Source organism: Rhinatrema bivittatum, chromosome 3 (genome assembly GCF_901001135.1).
Source record: "Rhinatrema bivittatum chromosome 3, aRhiBiv1.1, whole genome shotgun sequence".
Lineage (NCBI taxonomy): Eukaryota > Metazoa > Chordata > Amphibia > Gymnophiona > Rhinatrematidae > Rhinatrema > Rhinatrema bivittatum.
In genome coordinates, this window is record NC_042617.1 from 43,860,871 (window position 1) to 43,887,580 (window position 26,710).

Here is a 26,710-nt window from a genome sequence, read left to right on the forward strand (position 1 = left end):
CGCCTCCTTTTGCCTGTTTTTACCGCCGGGCCTCATTTGAATAGAGAGTCACGCGCACAGGAGAGAGGACTGTGCGCGTGCCGGGAAAGCGTGCATTCGCCCGCTCGCCCGTGGACTTTACTGTATTGGCCCGCCAGTAAACCTAAAGAATGCAAAAGATAAACAGAAACAAAATCTAAGAAATACAAGTTTCTGTCCATGGTATATGCTTATACTCTATAAAATAATGCATGCTCAATTTAGCTGTATTGCTAAAAAGAATATATATTATAATAAAAATATCTACAAAAAAGGGCATTCTTTGAATCTCATCCTACTGTGTTATGTTGTTATACCTGTGCATTGCTACATCTGTAACATCTATAATACAATTTAAAAGGGAAGCACTGTCAACTTGAGCCTCCTTCCCCTGGTATATTTTTAGTTGTCTTTAGCTTTCTGTAAGAACTGCAGAATGTTTCAAAATTCCTTTGGAATCAATGGAGCTTCCAAAGTTCTATTTTGAAAAGACAACTTCAGAACCATATAAGCAGAATTCCCAATGAGCCCCAAGCGCACCAAAATGTCACAGGAAATGATGCGTGATCCATTTATTAGGAAGGAAATATTGAAAATTCTGAAATATCTACAGATAAGAAGGCGGGCTAAGGGTCTAGCTCCCTTTTATATAAGAATTTAGTTAAAACGAGCTGTAATATTAAACAAATCTGTAATAAAGTTAATTATATACGGTGGCATATATACACTGTAATATGATGATAGGAAACTGTAAAAAAAATAGTTTCATCAACTTGATTGCTTTTGAATTTTGCAGCAAGCTCTTTATTATTAATACTTCCATATGTTCTTCTGTCACGTAGGTATGGAGATCATCATTACACTGTTTCCCCAGATTTGGAATATGTACGTCCAAATTTATCAAAGACAGAAAAGGATGTAAATATTGTTCTGAAGCCCTAGGGGATAAAGCAGAAACAAAAAAGTTAACATTTAGAGTTACTTTGGAAGTCCTGACTTGCCATAATTGATTTTAGCTTGCTGAAATAAAGAGATCTGTATATATGAATGTACATTCAACTAGTCTAGTATTCCTATTTTATTCTATTCTTAGGCTTATATATAGCTCCTTATTCTCCCACTAGAGGACCCAAATTGATTTACATCATATGAGATAAAATATATCCTACAGTATCTATATTCAGAGACACTTATATAATAAAATTATTAACATACAATGAAACATATTTCATATAGTTAATTGTTTGCTAGGCAGTAAACAAACTGAATAAAAACTTGGCATGACTTAGAAATTTCAATTATATTTACATCAATTATACCTATTATGTTACGTAATTGTTGAGAAACTAGCTAGTTCAAAAGGTTTTAACTTGTATAATGAATGTGCAAATGTATGTATATTTCAGAGAAGGTCATGCCATGTTTGATTTATAAAATACTGTACTACCTTACAAGTTTATGTTAATGTTATAAAATTATTTTTATTAGGACTTTTCTGCAAGGCCTGTCCCAAAAGCTGCTACATGCTTCTGCTTGCACACCCCAAATGTTTCTGGTTAAATATTTTGATGATTTTATATTTAATTCAGTAATTCCAGAAGGCTGTTACATTTTTTTTATAATCGATATTGATATATTAGAGAGGGGCCAATTTTTCTATATAAACATCATTTGGGAGGATAAAGTAATTTAGAAGTAAATAACCATAATGCTGTTTCCATTACCGGGCAGACACTGAGACTGTGTCAATTGATGAACGCAGAGGAAATCTTTACTTGCCAGGGTAGAATGCTTTTGCTGTTAGGAAGCCTAGCCAAACTAAAATAAATGACTGCCAAAATGAGCTCCTTGGGACAGTTTAGAAATCTTTGAAGTGAACAGCATTTTGAGCTGGAATTCAGCCCAGGTCCAGTTTTAGACCCAAATCAAAATGACAAAGGGCAAATATTCTGCGCCACTCTCTCCCTCAGTGGAAGATTACTTTAGGTTGGCAGATGTATTGTTTATCTAGTTATTTAAAGTTATTTCACCAGATACTCACAGCTGAGTATTTAAGCAACTGGCTCTGATGATGAGCGTAGTACTGATGCTTTTCAATAGCTGCTAATGAAAACAGAGCCTGCCAGTGGGTCTGATACAGGAGCTAAATATGCTACACTGAAATACCTCGTACATAACCTTGGAACTTGAGAACAAATATCTGCTATTCAACAAAAGACAGCAGAGTTATAAAATGAGTACTTTTTCTTCTGGTGACAGGATCACAGTTTAAAACATAAAGAATGACATAAATCACCCTCAAAAAGTGTCATATATTTACAGCATAAACCATTCCAAATGTATGAAGCTGCTTTTTTTTCACATAAAGATGTCTTGTTTTTATCTTCCTTGCAGCAGATTTCAGGATATATTTAAACTGATCTGAAATTATCAGAATTAACCTCCACAAATTGGTAATTAATAATAATTACATTTATTACAATAAAGGAAGTTTGTTAACAAGAATAAACAACATCAATTTCTTGGTTGTTTCCAATAATTCCAATTAATTAATGCCCAGAATGTTGCAGAGGTGGAACCTTGGTCCAAGGTAGAGTTTTATTTATTTATTTATTTATTTATTTATTTATTTGTTCAGTTTTATATACCGTCATTCGGTTCAGCCATCATAACGGTTTACAAAAATCAAACAGAGAATAAACCATTAAAAACATTGATGCATAAATTAATAGTGGAAAAGAAGAAGGGATCGGGGAGAGGTTGGAGGTGAAAAAGGAAGCATAAGGAAAAGAAGGGAAAAGGATAGTGGTAACAGTGTTGGTATTTAAACATATTCAGGATGGTCTTCTACTGTTAATTAAAAGTTCATATTGCTATTATGATGGTCGTTGCCAGACGATATTTCATTATCTCTTTTGCATGAGTATGGTTGGTAGTCTTGGTTAAAATTAGATTGTTGAAATAAATAATCATTAAACGTAGACTTTATGAAAAAGAAAAGTCTTTAGATCTTTTTTGAAAGTTTTGATATTCGTTTGAGTTGTTAAATAAGGTGGTAAGGAGTTCCATTTTTTAGGACAGGCTATGGAAAAAGCTCTATTTCTTGTTGTTGAAAGATGAGCATCTTTGATGGGTGGAATTATTAGACGAGAGGTATTATTTGATCGAAGATTCCTGTTGTTGTTCTGTAACGTGATTTTTAAGCTTGTTTGTTTGTGGTGATCGGAATGAATTAATTTGTGTATAATTATTAAAATCTTATAATCAATTAGTGATTTAATAGGGAGCCAGTGTAGTGAAGATAATATATATTTGGTAATGTGATCATTCTTTTTTTTTTTCCAGTTAAAATTCTTGCTGCAGCATTTTGAAGAATCTGTAAAGGCTTGATGTTGATATATGGAAGTCCAAATATATGGGAATTACAGTAGTCAATGGTTGAGAAGATAATTAGTTGTAAAACTGTTCTGAAATCTACTAAATTTAGAAAAGGTTTTATCCGCCGTAGAATTAGGAGTTTGTGATAACCTTCTTTGATTTTGGTGGTAATGTGGTTATTATAAGATAGGTTATTGTCAATTATTACTCCAAGGTTTCTGGCGTGATTGACAGGGGATATTGGCTTACTTTGATTGTTAGTTGTGAATAATGGTGGTGGTAATACAATGGGTTTTTTGTTCATTATAAGTATTTCGGTTTTATCAATATGAGTTTTAATTTTGTAAGGAGGAGTTTGATTGATTCAAGTAATAAAGACGTGTCTTTATAAGTATCATCAATGGAGTTTCTTATGGGAATTAAAAGTTGTATGTCATCAGCATAAAGGAAGTGGGTGATTTGCAGATCATTTAATAGCTGACAAATTGGTAAGAGGTATATGTTAAATAAAGTTGCAGATAACGCTGAACCTTGAGGAACTCCAGTATTGAGGGTAATTTTTTTTAGAGATGTTGTTATTAAATGAAACTTGATAAGTTCTGTTGGAGAGATAAGATGAAAACCATTGTAATGTAGTCTCAGCTAAACCAATTTCAGATAGTCGTTCTAGAAGAATTTGATGATTAACTGTGTCAAAAGCTGCAGAGAGGTCAAGGAGTACTAGTAGATATTGCTTTCCATTATCAAACCCCCGCAGGTCCCCACTGTTGGGAGGCGGGGCCGAATGGGAAGCGGAGGCCGACTGGAGCTTCGCCAATACCAGCCTTCATTCCCCGCAGTTTGAGCCCTTGGGTACCAGGGCCGGCTGGTCTTAGGCGGGCCTCTGCATGGTTGATCCTGGAGAGAGTGTCCAAGGCAGGGTGCCAGGAAGCAGAGAAGATGCAGGGTCTGAAGGAGCAAGGTCGAAAACGAGGCCAGGTTCCAGAAGCCTGGACAGACAGAAGCAGGTGAGCAGTTAGGAACAAGTTAAGTCCAGGCTTATGAGTAGGCAGGGGCCTAAGAAAGGTCAAGTGCTAAGGCAATCAGCTGGAGATAAGATCAGGTTCAAACTGGAGTCAGGGCAGGTGGCTGGAGCCAAGGTCAGGTTCAAGCTGAAGTCAAGGCAGGCGGCTGGAGACATGGTCAGGTTCAAGCAAGGGTCAAAAGCCAAGGAGTCCATCCAGAGAGTAGTCAGGTACAAGCGAAGGTCAAAGCCAGGGAATCCGTCCAGAGCATAGTCAGGAACAAGCGAGAGTCAAAGCCAGGGAATCCATCCAAAGGGTAGCAGGAACAGGAAGCTAGAACTGGAACACAAGGACTGGAACAGGATCAGGAACTGGGACAGGAACACGAACACTGGAACAGGATCAGGTACTGAAACAGGAACACAAACTCTGGAACAGAATCAGATACTGGAACAGGAACACGAACGAGCAGCAACTAAGCACACAACAGAAAGCATGGAGACCTGTTCCCAAGGTGAATACTGAATGGCGGAGCCCACCTACAGTAAGGCTGAGAGATGTCATCATCCAGGGCTGTGGGAAGGTTTCCCACAGCGGCCGCTTTATAGTCAGTGAAGGTGCGCGTGGACGCGCCTAAGGCAGGCAAACTGGAACTAGGAGATGGCGGCATCTCCCCTTGACACACGTGGGGAGACCCGACCGGGACTGGAGGAGGCCGCGGAGCTGCCGGAGGAGCCTGGGAGCATAGCAGGAGCGCGAGCGCGTAGGCGACTGACTACCACTGCCAAGGAGGAAGGGCCAGGTCCGGGATCCAGGCATCGGGAGTGAGTGGAGCCGGCCCTGGGCCTGCCATAGCTGGGAAACGCAACACAGAAATATGCATGATATTTCTAGTTCTCACAAAGTGCATCATACAATATCATACAACTCTGCATTAAATCTTCCAGCTTTACCTGATTTTTGGCTTAAAGACAAGCCAGGAAAAGTGACCAGACAGCCCAGTTCAGAATACTGTACCTTTACCAGTAGATTTTGCCTCTTACTGAATTTATTTGTGCTTTATCAGTTAGAGGAGAGAGATAACTCAAAAGGTCCTGGTCTCTGACTTTTATTTCACAAATTGGGATTCTTTTCTAAAACTGCACTATTGTGAGGAGATTCCTCCTTCTGGTAGATGTCAGATTGTTTGTACAACAAATGTATTCATTTACATGTACAATGTACATGAAGTTGGTAACTGATTTCATATTCAACACAAACTTTTGTTATAGGAATATCATAGAGTGAATTTTGAAAAGGCTAACATGAATAAAAATACCTTGAATGCACATATGTGCAATTTTAAAAATGTAGGGCTGGATTTTAAGACGTACGCTCGGGCGTACATTTGTGTGCGCAACCCGGCAGCCGCGCGCATGTTATAAAATCAGGGGTCGGCGCGTGCAAGGGGGTGCACACTAATGGCTTTCCCTGTTCCCTCCACCCCCCCACCTTCCCCTTCCTTCCCCTACCTAACCCATCCCCCAGCCCTAGCTAAATCCCCCCCCCTAACCTTTATTTTACAAGTTGCGCCTGCCTCTGGGCAGGCATAGGTTGCGCATGCCAGCCTAGCGGCCCTACAGAGGCCTCTGGCCATGTCCCCGCCCCGGACTGCCCATGCCCCATCCTTTTTTCAAGCCCTGGGACATACGCGCACCCAGGGCTTTGTGCGCGAGGCTGGGCCTATGCAAAATAGGCTCGGCATGCGTAGAGCTTTTAAAATCTGCCCCAATATGAGTACGCACATACGTGATTGCATGAAACAACGAGTGCATACAATATGGATGAGTTTAGGACATATACGTGTATGTGATGGAGTGACCCTATTTCCCCTCTTTAACCAATGTGGGATCAGGCTAGATGCCTGGTCCACCCTAAATTCCACAAAGCAAGAGAGCTGTATGGGAGGGACCCTGTTGGGCAGGAAGAGCTCTGTGGGTGGGACCCTGCTGGAATGTTAAGAAGCAGAGCCCAGCTGGAATCAGGAGACCCTTTGCTTCTCCAGGAGTAGGAAGTCCTGATGCTCTCTGGGAAGTTTTGTATTGCAAGAATACTGCAAAGTTAGTCAGTTATCATTGATATTATTTGCTGCTTATGTTAATAAAGTTGAAATTGCATGAGAAAGGCTGGCGTCAGTGTAGTTCCTGCTGTAGCCCACAAGGTATTGCTCAGTTATCCTCACATATGGTATTAAAGTGCGATTTTCTCTTTGCAAGGCACAGAGAAAAAAAAAAAAACAAGCTTCCAGAAAAGACCGTAAAAGAAAGTTTGTTGGGTTTGGCCTACCAAGAAGTTTGGAGGCAAATCAGTGTGCACAAGAGCACACAGAACTTAAAGTAGAAAAGAAAAAAGTTTGTTTAACTCTGCCTAAAGAAGGGGGCTGGGACAGAAGAAAAGTGCTACTAGGGCTGCAGAGCACTGAAACTTTAATGCTTGCTGGCTCAAAGAAGAGCACTCAAGAAAAAAAGAAATGAAGTTGCTTTTAAAACAAAGAGTGGACTGTGGGGCCTGCAAGGAAGTCAAATTTAGGTTTATAGTGAGTAAAGGAGACCAGCTCTACCTGGAGTTAGGGCTGATCCTCAGTGAAGTCAGTACCGGAGAGGGAGGGTTTTTTCTTTTTTCCCTCTGTTATATAGAAGAAAAAAGAGAGGAAATAGCAATACAAAGAAGATGTGCAGAAACAGCTATAGAGACCGAAGCTACCAGAGTGGGAGTGTGACCTCTATAAGCAAACCTTGGCTCTGCACTAAACCCCAGAATTCAGACAAGGGAAAGTATGACTTGAGTAAATATGCAAACCTTGGTTCAGAGCCTCCTAGAAGGGCAGAAGTAGCTGAAGAACAATGTCCTGAAATTCCAGAGTGTCTGGACAAACATTTGGGGAAAACAGGAAGTAGACAGGGTATGTATAACAGCCAGTCTGGCTAAAGTAAAATCAGGGCTAAACTCAGTATAGCTCGAGGCAGAGCACCACAGCTACCCAAGTCAGCTGTCTACTCTACCCTGGAAAGGGACATTACTTTAGAAGAAGTGGGAAGCAGCAAGCAGCTGACATCAGACCAGATTCTGACTGGCAAGAGCCACAAAGAAGCATGCAATGGGACAAGAGAGTGCCATGAGGAACCTGATGGTCTGGGAAGCACACTAGGCACAGATTACTGTCTGCCTGACAGAAATAAAGATGGAAGCAGAGGCTGCACTGCAATTGACTGAGTCACCTGTCTGCAGCTCGACTATTCTGAGAGACTTATCTCCAGAGAGAGCTGGAAGCAGCAAAAGGGCGGAAGCCGGAAGGTAAAACAGACCCTGAGGTGCAAGAAAACCAGGCAAAGGAAATTGCTGTGATGGAGTTTGGAATACCAGAAAGCTCATAGTGGAGCTTCATAGCCTGGCCTGGAGAAGTCAATTCAGACTGCCCAGAAAGGGGCAATATAGAGTGGCCTGCTGGATTCAGCACTGATTGGCCTGTGGGAGCACTGCAGAGAGGCCAGACGGAGGCACTGTCAGGGATTCAGATGCAGGTGTTGCAGCAAGACTCGAGAAAGGGACTACAAGAAGCCCAGAGGGAGGTGCTGTTGAGTGCCCAGACACCTGTACTGGGAAGGAGTGCCAGAGGAATGAGAGTTTGCAAAATGTGACTGAGTTACAAAACAGCCCAGAAAGAGGAGCCGCAGAAAGCTTGGAGAGAGGCACTATGGAGAGCCTAGAGAGGGACTGCAGAAGAACCAAAGCATGACATTACAGAGAAGGCTCTCAAAGTAGTGCAAGAACTACAAATCCAAGTGGTGGGTTTGCAGAGAGAGCTGAAAGCAGAGAAGCAGTTGTGCTTCCAAGCACAGAAGCAAGAGGACATACTCAGGATGAACCTGGAACTGGTGGCATTAGAATCGAATAGCTACCAGCAGACTAGAGAGGACCCTGCAGAGCTCAAGGACCAGATCTCCATGCTGACCTCTCAAGTCCAGAGTTCTCTGACAAAAGCAGAGGATGCCCGAATGGCCACTGAGCAGCTAAGACAGGAGCTGGTGGCTGTAATGCAGTCTCAATATGTGCTACTGTGGCAGCCCTCTGAACTAAGGAAAGCATATCAGGTCACAGTACTGGTCTGGAGACACAGTTGTCAAAGGTAACCAGGAAGCAAGCAAACAGATAGTTGGAAAAGGAGCAGATCTTACAGAGTATAGACCATTTGCAGGCAACCTAAATTCCACCAAAGCTGCATGAAAAAGAAACAGCTGTCATGCAAAATAACATGGTACAGCTGCAAAGACAGCAGGAGCAAGCCAAGACACAGGATCTGGAGGTCGCAAATGCTGAGCTTCAAGCCCATGCACAGGAGGTAGCCCTCAGGAAGAACAGGGCTGAAGAGAAAGAAGAGGCAGTCTGGCAGGTGTCTGCAGAGGTGACTGAAGCACATGCGGGGCTGGCCAGTCCCACTGGCCAGACCCGCAGAGAGTACTTTAGACTACAAGAACACAGAGAGAAAGTGGCAGCTCTGGAAACTTTCTGCAGATACTGCACAAACAGGTAGCACAGGCACAGGCCAAATATGAGTGTGATCAGGGAGAAACTGCAGCTCTGCATGCAGATACCAAGACAAAGAGTCAGGAGCTGGAGTACCCATGGTGAATGAGTTCAAGCAGCAGCTAAGGGAGCAGAAGAGCTGCAGGATGAGTCAGGAGGCAGTGAAGGAGAAACAATGGGAGAATGAGAGACTAGATCCTGAAACAGTGTCCATTCGGGAGTAAGAGCAGGTACTCGTGCACCAGATACAGGAACTGAGCAATACTTTGCAGCAGCTGCAAGAAGAAAAAGCAGCACAGATGGATCATGTGTCCTGGGAAAAGTTTGATGCCATGCAGCAGAAGACTTTTGAATATGTGCAGGTGAAGGAGGCACTGGAGGGAGACATTGCTGCATCCCAGAACCACCTAGCAGAGAAAGTGACTGCTGCCCAGGCTAATGGCATTGTGCTAGAGTTATACTTAAGCCTGCAAGGAAGGGAAGTACTAAAGCTTCAGCAGGAATGAGAGTCTGCTAAACTAATGGATGCTGGGGTCATTTCAATTTTTCTGGTAAAAGAAGTTAGTGGAGTGCTCCATTGAACCAGAAGCATCAAAATGAGATCATCAGAAGGCATGATAACTTAAACAATGCTACAGAGTCTCATTCAAAGGAAGTTAATGCCCTGCAAATTAGGATGGAAAAAAGTTCTAGAGAGAAGGAATCTGGGAAAAACAAGCTTGCCGACAAGACAAATACAGAGGTGATGGAACTTTGGAAGTTAAAGCTGAAGCCTGAACAGCAAAATGTAATGGGAAGTTTAAAACTCAGCCAAGATACTGAGAGATCTGCTCTGGCAAATGAGATTATTGCTCTGAAGAATATACCTTTAGACACCATGAAAGATGCTCTGAGCAGACTGCAGGTAGCTGGAATTAAGATAAAGGAACTGAAGGCATTGCAAATAAAAAAAACAAGGAACACACAGGTATTATAGACCATTTTACAACTCAGTTGGAAGCAGTTGAAAGAAAATTGGTAAACCTTGACCTACTATAGGAACGCAATTCTAAAGGGAACTTCGATACTGAAAAAGAAACCTGAAGCAGCAGATATGCCAATAAAGAAAGTGGAAATGGGAAATGTTTGTCAAAGAAGCCAGACATCTGAGGTATGCAGAGTACTACAAGAGCAGAATGAGAAGCTTGCTGGTCTTGAGATCAACATGTCTGCTGAATGTCAATTCCAAGGCTCGTTGGCAAAAGAACTCCAGATGTGTAAAGAGAAATGGGAGCTAAGAGACACCATCAAAGAAAGAAAAGCTGTGTGACAAGTAGAAGAGAAATCACAATAGCAGAACCAAAGAGAAGTCACAAGAGTCGAACTGGAGGAAATGGGGAACACAGAGCTCCAGATGGACTTAAAAAAAGGACTATAGGTGGGCACTGGGCAAAGCCCACAGTGAGTGGCACTAATACTGCTACCTCTGTTAACCGTAATGTGTGAGGGTGGCTGTGACCCTAGAACCCTGATCCAAACCTAGCTGGCAGGAGGTCAGATGAAAGGGAGTGAGGTTGTGTGGTATTTCCCTGGATGGGATCCAGGGGGAGTAATAATGCTTGGACTGATGGGTCCAAACTGGGGGGGGGTTTATATGATGGAGTGACCCTATTTTCTCGCTTTAGCCTGTGCAAGATCAGGCTAGATGCCTGTCCATCTTAAATCCCATAAAGGGAGAGAACTCTATGGGCAGCACCTTACTGGGCAGGAAGAGCTCTGTAGGTGGGGCACTGCTGGGATCAGGAGGCCCCCCCGTCTCCAGGAGTAGGAGCTCCTGACCCTCTCTGGGAAGTTTTGTGTTGTAAGAATACCGCATAGGTAGGCAGTTATTGTTGATATTATTTGCTGTTTATGTAAATAGAGTTGAAATTGCATGAGAAAGGCTGGAGTCAGTGTGGTTCCTGCTCCAGTCCACAAGATATTGCTCAGACATCCTCACAGGGCCTAATTTAAAAAGCTTGTGCATACTTCAGTATTTTATAACCAACCTAACATGTACATCATCTAGAATGCACAAACACTTGTACAATAAAAGCTGAGGGGTCCATATTCAATTCTGACAGGCTAGTTAAGCTAGCCGGATATACCTATGTGGGTAACTTAACAGTGGCAATGTCACTGAATATACCCGGCTATCTTAAATGTTAGCTGGATAGTTATAGCCGGCTAACTTTAGACCTGCACTACAGTGCAGCCAGAGTTAGTCAATTAGATTAACCAGCTAACTCTGAATATTGGAGTTAGCCAGATAACCTAACCAGCTAACTCTTCTCCCGGAAGCGCCTATTGCCTGCCCCTTGAATGCCTCCAACTTACCTGGCCGGGTATGAATTTTAAAATTGCAGTTTGGCCATTTAGATGGATAACTGGATAAAAATCTTTTGAATGATAAGCTGCCCAATGGAGAAAAACATAAAAAAACTTATGGAGAGCTTAAATACTAGTTTGAGGAGCCTTTTTGTGGGTGTCACTGGATTTATGAACATGTGTGTGTGTATATGTTTGTATGTGAGTTTGGGTGACTGGAGATGACTGGGAGTGATGGGGGGTGTTTATGTGCAACTGTAGTTGACTGGGGGTTGGGTGGTGGGTACATTTGTGTGATGGTGTAGGGGTTAATAGGGGGTGAGTGGGTGTGGCTGGAGGTGACTCGGGTGAGTGATGGTAAAGTGACAGAAAATGAGTAGTACAAATCTATGGATACTCAGGGAGCTTCTTCTTCTTCTTTTTTTTTTTTAAACATTTATTTATTGAATTTTTTTATAATAAACAGAACAGATAAAATGTAAGAAGATCAATACACAATCCAATAATGCCTATAAACTAGTACATAGAAAATCCTGAGGCTTGTACTCGTATGTTTGTGATCTGCACAATATGTTCCAAGGATTCTCCTTCCGTATGATCCTCTGTTTGCCCTCCCTCTCCCTTCCCCAACTCCCCTCCTCCTCCCCCCCACCACCCTGTGCTGATCCGAAAAAATCCATGTTGTCGAGTTAGGCTGTCTTCCTATTATAATGATGTCTAAATTGGCATGATACTAGTCCCAACAGGAGATGCAAGTGTGAAGTACAAGTGTCCTTAGTCCGTGGCTGCAAGTCCCAAGATTCAATTCGAAAGGTCCAAGATTTTGCTTCTAGCCCGCTCCTGGAGAGATAGTAAATAGGGGTTCCAAATGTCCAGAAACCTCTCGTATCTCTTTGCGGAAGCTGAGGTTTTTGCTTATAGCTGCTCAAAGATAACCAACTTATGGAGCTGTAGTCGCCATTGTATGAAAGACGGGCTTTCTTTGCTAAGCCATTGCGTTAGGATTACACGAGTTGCTAATAGAAAACTTTTGCTCAGGAAGAAACACTGGGCCTGTGACTGAAGTGTTAGCACCGTATCCCGAAAGAGATGTAATAGACATAGCTTCGGATCTATGGGCAGTTCCTGCGCAAGTAGTCGTCCAAGATACTCCAAGATCTTAGTTCAAAATTGCCGAATCCTATCACAGTCCCAAAGATTGTGATGTAATGTGGCAGGGTCTGCTCCACATTTTACACAGGACGCTGATGTGGTCAGCTGCCATTTGTAGGCCAGAGATGGGGGAATGTATATGTGATGCAAGAGTTTATATTGGGTTTCCCTCAATTGTACATTCTCGATGCAGCTGGCAACTCCCTTGAAACACTTAGCTAGCTGGATGGTGGAGATCTGACACCCCAGATCTTGAGTCCATTTATCTGGTAGATGCTTTAAACGGTCCTTAGAATCCAGAGTCAAGAGTCTTTTTGCCAGTGATGAGCATGTTACATGTGGTTGATGCGATGTTATTTATTTATTTATTTATTTGTGTTTTTCTATACCGGCATTCACGGCAGTTCGTATCATGTCGGTTTACATAAAACAAGGGGTGAGCAATACATTATAACGTACATAGCTAAAACGTAAGAGTATACATTACAAAAGTATAACAAGTGCGTAGAAGAAAAAGTTACAATAAAACAGGGGTTATTCTAACTGGGATTAGAGTTAGAGGAGAGATAAAAAGTTTAACAAGAAGTAAAACATTGTAGTGATTGGTTGGTATTGTCTGTTTCAGTTTAATAGAAGATGCTCAGTGTTGCTGCATTTGATGGAAGTGAATCATTAAGGGTCCGGAAATGCTTTCATGAACAGCCATGTTTTAAGTCTCTTCCTGAAGGTTGGAAGACATGGTTCCTGTCGTAATTCTAAGGGGATTGAGTTCCATAGTGGGGGACCTGCTGTGGAGAAGGCCCGATCTCTCAATGTTATATGTTGGGTGGTATTGTTGTGAGGTACTTGTAGATATTCTCTATATGCTTCTCTGATGGGTCTGTTGGAGGAATGTTTTTTGAGAGCTATTTGTAGATGGAGTGGAGCCAGTCCATGGATATTTTTGTAGATTGTGGTGAGGGACTTATGAATTATTCTGTAGTGGATTGGTAACCAGTGAAGGTCTTTGAGGACTGGTGTAATGTGATCTCTTCTCCTTTTGTTTGTTAGAATTCTTGCTGCCGTGTTCTGTATCATTTGGAGAGGTTTAGTGTGGGATGATGGGAGGCCTAGAAGGATAGAGTTGCAGTAATCAATTTTCGCAAATATTATTGCTTGGAGCACTGTTCTATAATCATGGAAATGAAATAGGGGTTTTATTCTTTTTAATACGTGCAGTTTGTGGAAGCAGTCTTTGGTTGTTTGGTTGATAAACGATTTTAAATTTAGCCGGTTGTCTATAGAAACTCCTAAATCTCTTACTTTTGAGATTTGCAAGTTGGCTGGCGGGTTTGTAGTGATTTTGCAATTATCTGGAGAGATTAGCATGAATTCGCTTTTTGATTGGTTTAGAATAAGATTTAAGCTGGATAAGAGATCGTTAATTTCTTGAAAACAGTTTTCCCAAAGTTCTAGAGCTTTAGTGATGGATTCTTTGATGGGGATCACAATCTGGACATCGTCGGCGAATATGAAGTGTTTTAGGTTCAATTTGTTTAGCAGTTGGCAAAGCGGGAGAAGGTATAAGTTGAAAAGTGTTGGTGAGAGAGAGGAACCCTGAGGAACTCCTTGTGAAGATGGGTATCTGGGGGATTCTTTGTTGTGGATTTTAACTTTGAAACCTCTGTTTTCTAAGAATGTCTTGAACCATGTTAGTGCTGATCCTGCAATACCGATGTTCGCCAGTTGCTTTAGTAATATGGCGTGGTTAACAGTATCGAAAGCTGCCGATAGATCCAATAAAATCAGTAGGAATGTAAAATCAGTAGGATGTAAGAACTTGAGTCAATTTATCCATGTTATGATTGGTTGGGATATTTCTCAGCTATGTGTGAATAAAATGACTGATTTGAAGATATGCAAAAAAATTCCCCCTTGGCATTCCATATTTGGTTTGTAACTCTGTGAATGAAACTGGATGCTCCCCAGTGGCGTCGAGCAATTGATGAACGTGAGTGAGGTTTGTCACCTTACATTGCATAAAAACTGAGCACTCCCAGCTTGGAGAGAAGTTTTGAAGTCCTGCTATGGTGGCAAAGGTTAATGTTCTCCACGAAATGTGCATCTGCGAACATAGTCTCTTCCAAGCTGTTCGACAAGCTACAATATAGGGAAAGTCCCGAATTTGCATGGGTAGCTCTGATCTCGGAGCCACTAGTAGGTTGCCAAGCTACAAAGGCTTAGACCATTCTCGCAAAGGTCAGCCGGAATGAAGGTATGCTTGTCTCCGACCCATTCTCTAATAATGGCACATCAGATTGGCTATGTTATATAAATGGATATCAGGGCACACCAAGCCCCCTTTTTGAAGGGGTCTCATCAGTGTGTCCAGGCTTAGTCTCGCTTTTTTATTTCACCAGAGAAATCTCCGCAGTGCCTTATATAGTTCAGTGATTGATGTTTTCGAATCCAGAGGGGTAGCATGTGCATAACATACAACCATTTTGGCAATTAAATCATTTTAAATAATTGTATTCTCCCGGATAGAGATAAAGGTAAGTTTGCCCAGTCCTTCAATTTCTGTTTCATCTTGCTGAGTAAAGGATTGATATTAACCTCGTACAGACGACATATATCTAGGGGGATACGAATGCCCAAGTATTTCATTTCTGAGATTACCCATTTTAATGGAACCTCCCCCAGCCAATTCTTGTGGACCTAACATCTATTGCTTTCGATTTATCTCTGTTTATTTTTAAACCGGAGAATTGTCCAAATTACACCTGTAGATCTAACACCTTGCGTAATGAAATACTTGGGTTTGTTACAAAAACACTGCAATTTTGAATTGAGAATTCCCCACCTGGAAACCTGCAATATCTGGATGCGCGTCTATGGCCCGTAAGAGGGGATCTAAGGAAAGGATATAAAATAACGGAGATAATGGGCACCCTTGCCTGACTCCCCTATGAAGCTCAAAGGGAGCAGACATCAATCTATTGGCTACAATCATGGACTGTGGATGTTGATACAATTGTGAAATACTTTGCAATATACTCCCCTGAAACCCATATTTGCTTAATACTGAAAAAAGCTAATCCCAGGCCACCCGGTCAAATGCTTTTTCAGCATTAAATCCCACAGCTAAGGCAGGGAGGTTCTGGGTTTGGCAATGCATCATTGCCATCCAAAAGCTAAGTATATGATGACTAGCTTTCCTCCCTTTTACAAACCCTACTTGGCTATCTGAAATTAACTGCGGCATTACTCCACTAAGCCTTGTAGCCAATATCCTAGCAAACAGTTTCACATCGTAGTTCAAAAGGGAGCTAGGTCTGTATGAAGCGGGACTAAGTGGATCTTTACCACTCTTTGGGAGGACCGTAATATAAGTGGTGGTGGCTTCTTTAGAAAAATAGTTCCGTAAGGGGTCTCCCACTTCAACTTTTAATAATTTATAGAAGTCAGCATTTAGACCATTGGGACCAGGAGCCTTATGAGACTGACTAGCTCCAATCCCTTCCCAAATTTCTTGGTTGGTGATGGGCGCATTCAGGGTATGTAACTGTTCTTGCGTCAGCTGAGGGAGGGATATATTGCTAAAAAAACTAGCTTCCTCTGTGGACACTTGTGGGTGTGACTCTGCTTTATATAAAGTTTCATAAAATGTCCAGAAGAGTTCACATATTTTGGGACCTGATGTATGCCTATTTCCATAGGTATCTTTAAGGGCCGCAATAAAGGCCATTCCTCTGTGTGCTCTGACCTGGTTTGCTAAAAGCTTACCCATTTTGTTACCAAATCGGTATAGTTTATGTGAACAACAGATTAAATAATGCTGCTTTCTACGGTGGATGTAACAGTTTAAAGTGTACAGCAGATCCTTGTGCTCCTGTTTAGATTTGGCAGTAGGTTGTGCTATTAGCCTTCACTTTGCTTTTTGAACTGCCAGCCCCAAGTCTATAATCTGTTTGCTAGCCATCTTTTTCTGTTTAAGGACATACGCGATTGTTTCCCCTCTCATCGTGGCTTTACCCGCCTCCCAAAATAGAGTAGGGTTATCTTGGTGTTGTGAGTTATGGTGGACATATTCCTTCCATTTGTCTTGAATATATGTTCGGAAGCCTTTATCCTCCGACAAGTGAGCCGGGAAGCTCCAACGTGGTTGGCCCTGTTTAGGTCCCCCTAAACCCACATCTACCCATATCATTGCATGATCGGAGCATTCCATTGGCCCAATCTCTGCCCTCCCGATCTTATTAAAGCCCTGTGAGGAAACAAGTATGTAATCCAGTCGGGACATAGAAATGTGGGCCCGTGCTATATGTGTGTAATCTCTCAATTCAGGGTGCAAAATTCTCCAGGGGTCCACTAAGTGTAATTGCTGACAGAGAAAAGGAGACCTTGGTCAGGGCCCTGGGTTTGACCTATCGAGATCTGGGTCCATCACTTGATTAAAATCCCCAGCCAGAAACAGCAGGCCCCGAAAATGAAGAGCGATGATCTGGATTAATGTCATAAAAAAACTATGCTGATAGGAATTGGGTGCGTATACACTACACAACGTGACTTCCACTCCAAATAATTTCCCCACTACCAAGACAAAGCACCCTTCATCATCGGAGATGATCTGGGTCCCTTCGAAGACAGTGTTTTTACCAATCAGTATCACTACACCAGCTTTCTTGTGTGACGCCGGGGAGTAATACACTTGAGCCACCCAGTCTCTGGTCAATTTTTGGCTTTCTGCCGCTGTTAAGTGCATCTCCTGCAAAAACGCTATGTTTGCCTTATGCCTTCGTAGTGATTGGAGCACTTTTGCCCGTTTCACTGGTGAGTTAAGTCCAGCCACATTCCAAGATATGTAACGCAACTTTTCAGCCATATTCAGTCGTATAAGTGATCAATGCCCAACATCGAGCAGCTACCATTGATAATACCAAGGCATACCCCCCAGCCTAGGGGCACTGCCTGTCTGTGCCTGTGTTTATCTCCAGAGTGTGATTTGGGATCAAATGATGTAGTATCATATCTAGAAATGACAGTATGCCTCCCCCCTCACCCCTTTGTCCCCAACATATCTCCAGTAACCCACTGGTATCCTCCACAGAAGGGAGGTATGGAACCACCTGATTAAACCTTACCGGCTTCCCCACGGGGAACGAGGGCTGGTACTGGTGAAGTGCCAGCTGGCCTCCATCCATCAGCCCTCTCTGCATGCCGACGGTGGGGACCCATAGGACCCCTCCTACGGGTAGCGTCAACCCCACCTCGGCCCAAGGGTCCACCTCCGGTGCAATATCAGCTTCTTCAGTGACTGTCTAGATCTAGGACTTTATTCCCCATAGTATGAGCATTAGTGTATATAGCGTTCCAATATCGCCTATTTTTCCCCATATTTCCTATTTCTATATTAGTAATGTTTTACTTACCTTAGGGTTTTGCTCACCCATCCCTGATGATTCAAGTTTAAAGCTCTTCTCAGTAGGTTTGCCATTCTGTGTTGAAAGATGCTGCACCCTTCTTTGCGCAGCAGTCCTTGAAATATCATCTCATGATCCAGGAAGCCAAAATGTTCACAATGACACCATCTATGCAGCCATTTATTTATCTCCAGAATGTGAGCTTCCCTGCCTAGGCCTTTATTCTTAACTGGGAGGATTGAGGAAAATACCACTTGTACACCTATCTGCTTTACTCTCTGTCCTGGAGCCATGAAGTCACATATGAAGTATGTGGTACCTATCAGCATCAATCATGCTTACATGGATGAGCACCATCGGATAGTTGTCAGCAGAATTGAGGATTTTCTGCAATCTCTCCATAATGTCTTACATTTTGGCACTGGTAGACAGCACACTTCCTGGGACAATATGTCTGGTCAGCAGCTAGATGCCTCTATGCCCCTCAGAAGCAAGTCACCAACAATCACTATCCTTTGCCTCCTAGGTGCAGTAGTTGCAGTGCCCGCAGCTTGCCCTGGCTTCTCCTCATCACAGGAAGACATCTCCTCCTCTACTTCCAGAACCGCATACAGGTTCTTCAGATTCAAGGGAAATCGAAGCTGTGGTGTAGGGTCTAATAGCCATAGTAATCTGGGTCCAGCTGATATCTCATGGACCAGTTTCACCTTCAACTCTGCTTAAGTTCTCCATCTTAGATACCTTGATAAGCATTTCATCTATGTAGTTCTCATTCTCCCAGATGCTTCTCAGTCTCGCTACCTACCAGTTCTTTCCTGAGGGAGTTGATCTACTGACATCTTTCGCACTCAACTGATTCCTCACTGTGGATCAGGACATCTGTCTGGACAGCAGTAGATCTGGTAACAGCGGTGACAGATTTGGCAATATGATATTTTCCAGCCATCCTTCAGTTGCTGGTAGCTTCTGGTACCTGTTGAAAGTGTTACAGACCCTTTGTTCTGTTACCATTAAGGGCTGGGTGACAGGTGTCAGTTACTTAGGGAAGGATGGATGCAGCCCTTCCTTCTGCGGGGTCTGGAATGGCCATCCCCTTGGTAATACAATATAATAGCTCTCCAGCTACAGCTGAGGAGGCAGTCCTTTGAGTTTAGAACAGAGTTCAGAGGTAGAGAAAGTTAATTTTTTTGTTGTTTTACAGGCCCAATCAGTTTTAGCCAGTAGACAACCTGCCAGGTGGGAGATCGCCCCTGAGTGCATTTTTTAACTTTTACCTTTTGAGTGTAGGGGGCCTTACTAGAGCCTGTTCAATTCCTGGCTCAGGGAATGGGGAACCCTGAGTCTGGGCCTGGGCAAGTTAGTGAAGACCTTACCTCCATTGTTTCAGTGAGGAAGGGGATGTCAGTGACCTATTGTGAACCACTCCAGAGTTATTTTCAGTTTTGTTAGCCTAATTTCAAGATCCAGGTTGGAATTTGTGTCTGCCCTTCCTTCCTGCTGGGAGCATTGAGAATCCTATTCCAAGGGATCCTTCCCATCAGGGATTCAAAGGCAAGAATAAGGACTGCATAAGAACAAAGAAGAATTGATTCATCTAACAGTGAGTAAAGTCAAAGTCTACCATCAAAAAGGTCACCCATCTGGTGATTCTTCAGACCCTGGGGAAAGAGAGACTTTTAACTCTTTGTGCAGCAGCTTAGTATTCTGGTCATCTGGAAGGGGTGTTTTGCTCATCAAAAGGATACTCTGCCCACCTGGGACAATATTTTTCCAAAACCCTGGAGGGTAGCCATTCCCTGGACATTGGCAACACATATTCCTGCACAGATTGAGGAAAATCCTGTAAAGCACATATTTAGTGCTGCTGCGGGTCAGTATTGCACCATTTTACAACCATTTGCAACAGTAAAGATGTATTTAGACACTAACACAGTGGCCCCTTTGAATTTTTTGACACATAGCACACAGTACACAGGAAATGCCAGAGAAAGAATTAGTCACACCACACTGGGAACCGAGAGGGCTTCTTTCATCCCCCAGTTGATAAAGCCTATATCCTGGGAAGGAAGGGAGGTTGGAGAGCTAGCCTGAGTTCATCCTCCCCTCCCGGTGATGGGGGTTACAAAACAAATGAGAAAGACCTGCCAAATAACCTACCTTTTCATCAATTCTCCTGGAAATAAAATGAGCTAGCCTCTGGAATCTAATTTATACCTCTATCTTCAGAGACCCTGCTAGAAGTCCCATTCGACTGCTCATTTGATGCTTGGAAGTATTAAAGGCTGGATTTTAAAACCCTGATGCATGTAAATACCGGGATATACCGCGTGGCCGGGCCTTACATGTGCCGGGCCAATTTTCAAACGGGCCGGCCATGCGTGTAAACCCTGGGACATGTGTAAGTGCCGGGGCCTCAAAAGGGTGCAGTCCGGGGGGCGGAGCAGGGCAGGCCAGGGGGCGGAGGAGGTGGTCTGGGGGCGGAACGGGGCAAGCCGGAGGGTGGAGTGGGGCGGTCTGGGTCAGCGCCATTCCTTGCTGTCCCAGAGCCAGTGCGCGTGCATGTTATAAAATCGGTGCGTCCATGTGCACACGCACGTTTTAAAATCTACCCTTAAGTGTCTTATCTTATTCTTGTATATTGCAATATATATTTATAAATTTATGGGGTATGTAGGTTTGGGTTGTTTCATTTGTAGATGCCTGTTGCTGAAAATATTAAAGTAAAGCACAGCAACTAGAAATTATTATTACCACCAAGATCTATTATGATGCTACCAGTCAGCTCATACGAAATTTACTTAATTTGTTCTATTTGCAGAAAACACAAAATAAGCTAATTCACTTGCTCTCACTCCTCTTTCTTGGGATTTTTCTCTTTTATCCTGAAAATTAATTACCTGAAATATCTACCATGGTATTACTAATTAAGCTCCTCCTGAACTGTAAGAGGTAGATTTTCAAAGCAGTGTGTGTGCATCCATGTGCGCGTGGGTCCCGGCACACACATTTGGATGTGCCAATTTTATAACATGTGCTGGCACACACATGTAATAAAATCGGAGGGCCGCTCGTGCATGTGCAGACGACACGCACAGGGGTGCAGATTTTCATAAAATATGCCCAGCGACGCAATCGGGCCTCTCCCAGTTCCTTCCCAGTCCGCTCCAATTAAGGAGCGGACTGGGAGGGAACTTCCCTAACCCCCTATTTATACTTCCTCCTTCTTCCCCTCTCCTCTCCACTCCTTAAACCTAACCTACCTTTCCCTAAATTTTTTAATTTATTACTTACTGCTCCTCCAGAGCAGAAGCAAATTATGGAAGCAAGTTGCGCATGCCAGCCAGCTGCTGGCTGCTGTCCCGACCAGCCTCTGTCTTGACCCCTACATCCCTGCCCAGCCCACATCCCCCAGCCCACCCCTTTTTCAGGGCCCGGCACTTGTGTATGTACTGGGGTTTATGCGTGTGGCTGGGCCCGTTATAAAATGCATGCTGCGCGTGCAAGGCCTGGCCACGCGTGTAAACACCGGCTTTTAGGCGCATAGGCTTTTGAAAATTTGGCCTTAAGTGTTTTGATTTCACAGTAATTCAATTTATTTTAATTACTTCCTTGTGATACTCTGCCAAATAAGACAAGATACAAAGTACTACCACGAAAATGTTGGTAGGTGCAAAAGCAACTTAACTGACTCAGAGAAGAAAGCAGGAAAAAATGTAAAACTCTCCATTTTGTCTTCAAAAGCTTGAATAAACAGGCCTCTGAATACCTCTCTCAACTTCTCTCCTCTTACATACCCTCATGAGAACCCCTGTTTGCTGACATGGTTCTTGTTTCTTCTCCTCTGCTGACCACTGCCAATTTTCCTACATGAGACTCACTTTCAGCTGTTGCACCTCAAAACTTTGGAACAAAATACCACTAACCCTGCACCTGGAGCCAGGCTACTTTACGTTCAGGGAAAAAGCTAAGGCATGGCTTCCCCCTAAGACCCATCTTCGACCCAACTTCCTGAACCCTCCATGAAGGACTGTGTTATGCACAACAGGGGCACAACTGGGTCTTGAAATTATTCACAAATGGGTTTTGCTATTTTGGATCCCAATGCTAAGTTGATTGCAAATTCTGATTTGACTGTAAGCTGTTCTAATGCCTCTGTTCTTTTAAATTTATTGTAATCCATCATAAGAGCAACTTTGGTAAAACGCGGAATATCAAATGTTCACAAATAAATAAATAATAAAACTATGTTTTTTGCAAAATACAATCAAGCAGTATTTTTTGCATTAATCCGTTAGTCCAATAATAATAAATATAGACCGTGAAAAAGCAGTCATATCTTCTTTCACCCATTACTGGAAAGAATCTTGATATTTTTGTTATAATGGTTTTAGCTTTACTGGCCCTGTTGCTATGGAAACCAAGAGTCTTATGGTGTTCCCTAAGTGTAGTTCTGACATTATGGCCACCCTGGAGAATGATTTGGCCTAAAATTTATAGCATTACACAGCTGGTAATTATATGTCAGAGCATATGTTGATAAGGAGGCCGAACCCATACTCCAAGTAAAGGTTTAGCATGGAAAGGAGGTAACAATTTTTCATAGCAAGATTTCTGAAATAAGCAGTTTTGAGTTTGCAAAATATTTATGTGTCTAAAGGTCACTGTGCTCTCTTTTTATGTTTACTGATCAACACAATATAATTGCATCAATTTCTCACCTAATATTGCATTTTATTCATATTAATTTGTCAACTAAGATGAACAAAAATACGCAAGTGACACAAACAATAGGGAAGTAATTTTCAATGGGACTTCTGCTGATAAAGAAGTACATTACCCACATAAATAGCCCTTTAGAAAATTGTGTGACCGCTGTGCAGGTAAAAATAATGTGCAAACACACTATATGTGTATTCTTACATGTCTAGGGGAAAGGCATTCCATGATGTATAGGATTGGACAGGGATGGGACTGAACTGAATATTTTTTGATTTAAAAAAAGTATGTGCATAAATTCTCTTAGAAAAATTATATGCAACAAATAGCAGGTACAATTGTGTATGTATAATTTTGCTAGGATCCATTTCAAAATGGATTTATGCTTTGCAAATTGGTAGAACTTGTGCACATATTTGCCTGCTAATTTATGCATGATGTTACACAATTACCCCCATGAGGTACATCCTCAGGACAACAGCCCTAGATGCATTTTTCCATCAGCTATTTATCTAAGCATATGGAGTATTAAAAGCTTCTGAAGCCACGGGTATATTTATGAGTTTATAGCATATTCAACAACATGTTTAATGGGTCACCTTAAATCAAAGACATGGCAATATGTAATTGTAAATTTTTTTATAAAAAGGCAATTTATTACTAACCATCCCACCACACTTTAAAGTAAATCAAATAGGTTACTAAAGCTTATTTAGTAGTAAGACCATTAGTAAACACTGTAGGTGTTCCTTCTGTTCAATCTGTTGGATGAATTCCAGATGGAGCTTTTGGATTTTTATACCATAATAAAGTACACATTAATTTTTAATTGACAACATATTTTGCATACAACAAATGACACTTGAGGTAGTAAAATATATGAGGTATGTGAAATGCCTTAAAAACTTCAGCACAAATCAAATAAATTGATTGGTTAATCATGATTACATGGCCATGCCAATAATATTGTGTAAATATACTGTTTAGTTCATACAAATCAAGCATAGCTATACTTTTTTTTGGAAGAAAACCTAGAAGAAAATATCAAGTCATTAGACTGCAAATATATACCGTAAATATTGCATACATTGAACTACCAAAATACAATATTATATCTCTAAGATACTTTATTGATATTGAAATATCTCTTTAAATTAAACTTTCTAGACAAATTTATGCTAAACTAACATTACATTTTTGCATTACACACATCAAATCCTTGCAATCACATTTTGCCTCTTAGACATAACAATGACCTGAAAAAAAACCTCTCAAAAAGTCCTAATAGTAGACTGGAAGCAAATTTGGAAGGCCACACATAAGATATCATTATGTAGTAGACGGGTGGAGCTCATGTACAAACTTGTATGCAGGACCTATAGCTACCCTCTCTATCATGCCATATATTCACCATTCTCTTCTTGATTGTGTTGGAGGTGATGTGGAGACAGGGTTTATCTTGTTGTTTATCCTGGGGCTGGCTGACATTCTTTATACTCTTACACAATTTCTTTCACCTCAGAGCTGGATTATTTTACTGGTTGGGGGAAGGAATTCCTCCTTCAAGACCCTGAGTGGCAGGTGTGACTGTGTAACTCTTTTTCTTGAAGAGATTTAAACCGTTTACCAACAATGAGTGCTGTAGGTGCCAAACACATGCAGGAGACCTGCAGTTAGAGTGTCCAAATGTAAACTTTACTGAAGGTGAATCAGATAAGTAAAAGGCACAGTTCAAACAGCTCTTAGTATCACAGAGTTGATCTTTGCTGTTCACAGTCCTTCCTATCTGTGCAAGAGTCTCTTAATACCAGCGCAGGGAAACACTCACACTTCAAGACATAGGGAAAATGAGTTCCCAAGTGGGCAGAGTTCCCCAGATGTCCAGTCTTTCTCTCTCTTTCTCTCACAGGTATTTTAGGTGTGTAATGCAAAAAATGTTAATGTTAGTCTAGCATACATGTGTCAAAAAAGTTTAATTTAAAGAGATGTTTCAATATCAATAAAGAGCCCAATATTGAAACGCTACTTAGCCACAAAAGTAGGAACATAAGAACATAAGAACATACGAAAATGCCATACTGGGTCAGACCAAGGGTCCATCAAGCCCAGCATCCTGTTTCCAACAGTGGCCAATCCAGGCCATAAGAACCTGGCAAGTACCCAAAAACTAAGTCTATTCCATGTTACCATTGCTAATGGCAGTGGCTATTCTCTAAGTGAACTTAATAGCAGGTAATGGACTTCTCCTCCAAGAACTTATCCAATCCTTTTTTAAACACAGCTATACTAACTGCACGAACCACATTCTCTGGCAACAAATTCCTGAGTTTAATTGTGCGTTGAGTAAAAAAGAACTTTCTCCGATTAGTTTTAAATGTGCCCCATGCTAACTTCATGGAGTGCCCCCTAGTCTTTCTACTATCTGAAAGAGTAAATAACCGATTCACATCTACCCGTTCTAGACCTCTCATGATTTTAAACACTTCTATCATATCCCCCCTCAGTCGTCTCTTCTCCAAGCTGAAAAGTCCTAACCTCTTTAGTCTTTCCTCATAGGGGAGTTGTTCCATTCCCCTTATCATTTTGGTAGCCCTTCTCTGTACCTTCTCCATCGCAATTATATCTTTTTTGAGATGCGGCGACCAGGACTTATCCAGCTAAATGGTAGACGCTGAATATCCAGCTATGACCAGCGGCTGCCACTTAACCAGATAAGTTACTTATCTGGCTAAGTAGATAATCGGATAGTCAATGAGAAAGGAATGGGTGGATCAGAGCAGCACTACTTATATTCATCTTTAGCCAGTTAAGTTAACAGAATAAGTTAGATCTGCTTAGTAGCCGGTCTAAAGTTATCCAGATATAACTTATTTGGATAACTAAAACTTATCTGGTTATATTCAGCAGCATAGCTGTGCAGCTGAATATCCTTTGTAAGTTATCTGGATAAATGATATCCGGATAACTTAGATAACTGATTATTTTTTAATATTTGACCCATTATATCTTAGAGTATTTTGGTTTTCAGCATATGTAATATTTTTAGATATCTTCTATTTAGTTGCACTTGCATGGGTAGATTTATATGAATAGTGCCATTTTTCTTTGACTATATCTAATCTATATCTATCTATCTAGATAGATAGATAGATTGAAATACTAAGTGAAAATTAGGGTCATTTAAAAGAAGCTGAAAATTCTATAACATATTTGCAGTGCATGTTTCTATTAATCCATAAAGGGTAAAACAAAATATGTAAATATATGTTTTATTCAACAAAAGTATATCATTTTAAAATCAGTCTGGATCAGATAATGTATTTTCTCTATGCTGTATTGTAGAAGCATATTCCAATTAATGTTAACATAGCAATTTAATCTTTATGCTAACTATGGGCCTCATTTTCTAAAGTATCGCAGGCCTGCGATACTTTAGAAGATGAGGGGCGGGGGGACGAAATGGGGGGAGGGCCTGCGCTAGCCGGCAGCGATCGTACCATCGCGGTGCGATTGCTGCCGGTTTCGCACCCAATAGCGCCACCATAGGAGGTGTAGCTATTGGGAGCAAAAGCTGCCGCGAAAAGGCACTTACCTTTTCGCTGTCCGCGGCATTGGCGCAGTCGGCCCTGGTGACGCCACGACTCCTCCTCTTCCGGGGCCGACTCCGCCCTGACTCCACCCCCATCCTGGTATCGCACGCGATAAGGGACTTTTCGCGTGCAAAAGGTCCCTTATCGTGAGCGGCGTGGAAAATGAGGCCCAATATTTTACATTGGAGAGGATAATCATTTCTGGTTCTCTCATTTAGTTTTCTCTCTCTTTTTATATATAAGTATATTTATTTAACAGTTTTATATACCGAAGTTCTGGTAACAAAGGGAGTCATTTATCAAAATGCGGTAAGGCGTTTTTGCATGCGAAACCATGTTTACCGCATGCGATCGCACCATATCGTATGGCGCAATGCAAATACTGGGAGGAGTAGGGATGCCGGTTTTCCCGCTGATTTACGATTTGACGATTTTTTAACAAAAAAACCCATGACGATCAGATTTCCCTCCCCCCCCAGCCAAAATCGATCGTTAAGACGATCGATCACACGATTCACATCCCTAATATTTAAGTTAACAT

The 26,710-nt window shown here is 41.9% G+C and overlaps 1 protein-coding gene across 1 annotated transcript in view; it reads right to left on the reverse strand.

Annotated features, from left to right (window-relative positions):
• Positions 1–574: 574 nt before the first annotated feature.
• The window catches only part of SPATA17 (spermatogenesis associated 17), a 544,292-nt gene continuing 518,156 nt past the window's right edge, over positions 575–26,710 (reverse strand). The window contains exon 10 of the mRNA XM_029593186.1: positions 575–956. Coding sequence (XP_029449046.1) covers positions 876–956 — 81 coding nt within the window. The 3' untranslated portion in view covers positions 575–875. The remainder of the gene's footprint in view (positions 957–26,710) is intronic.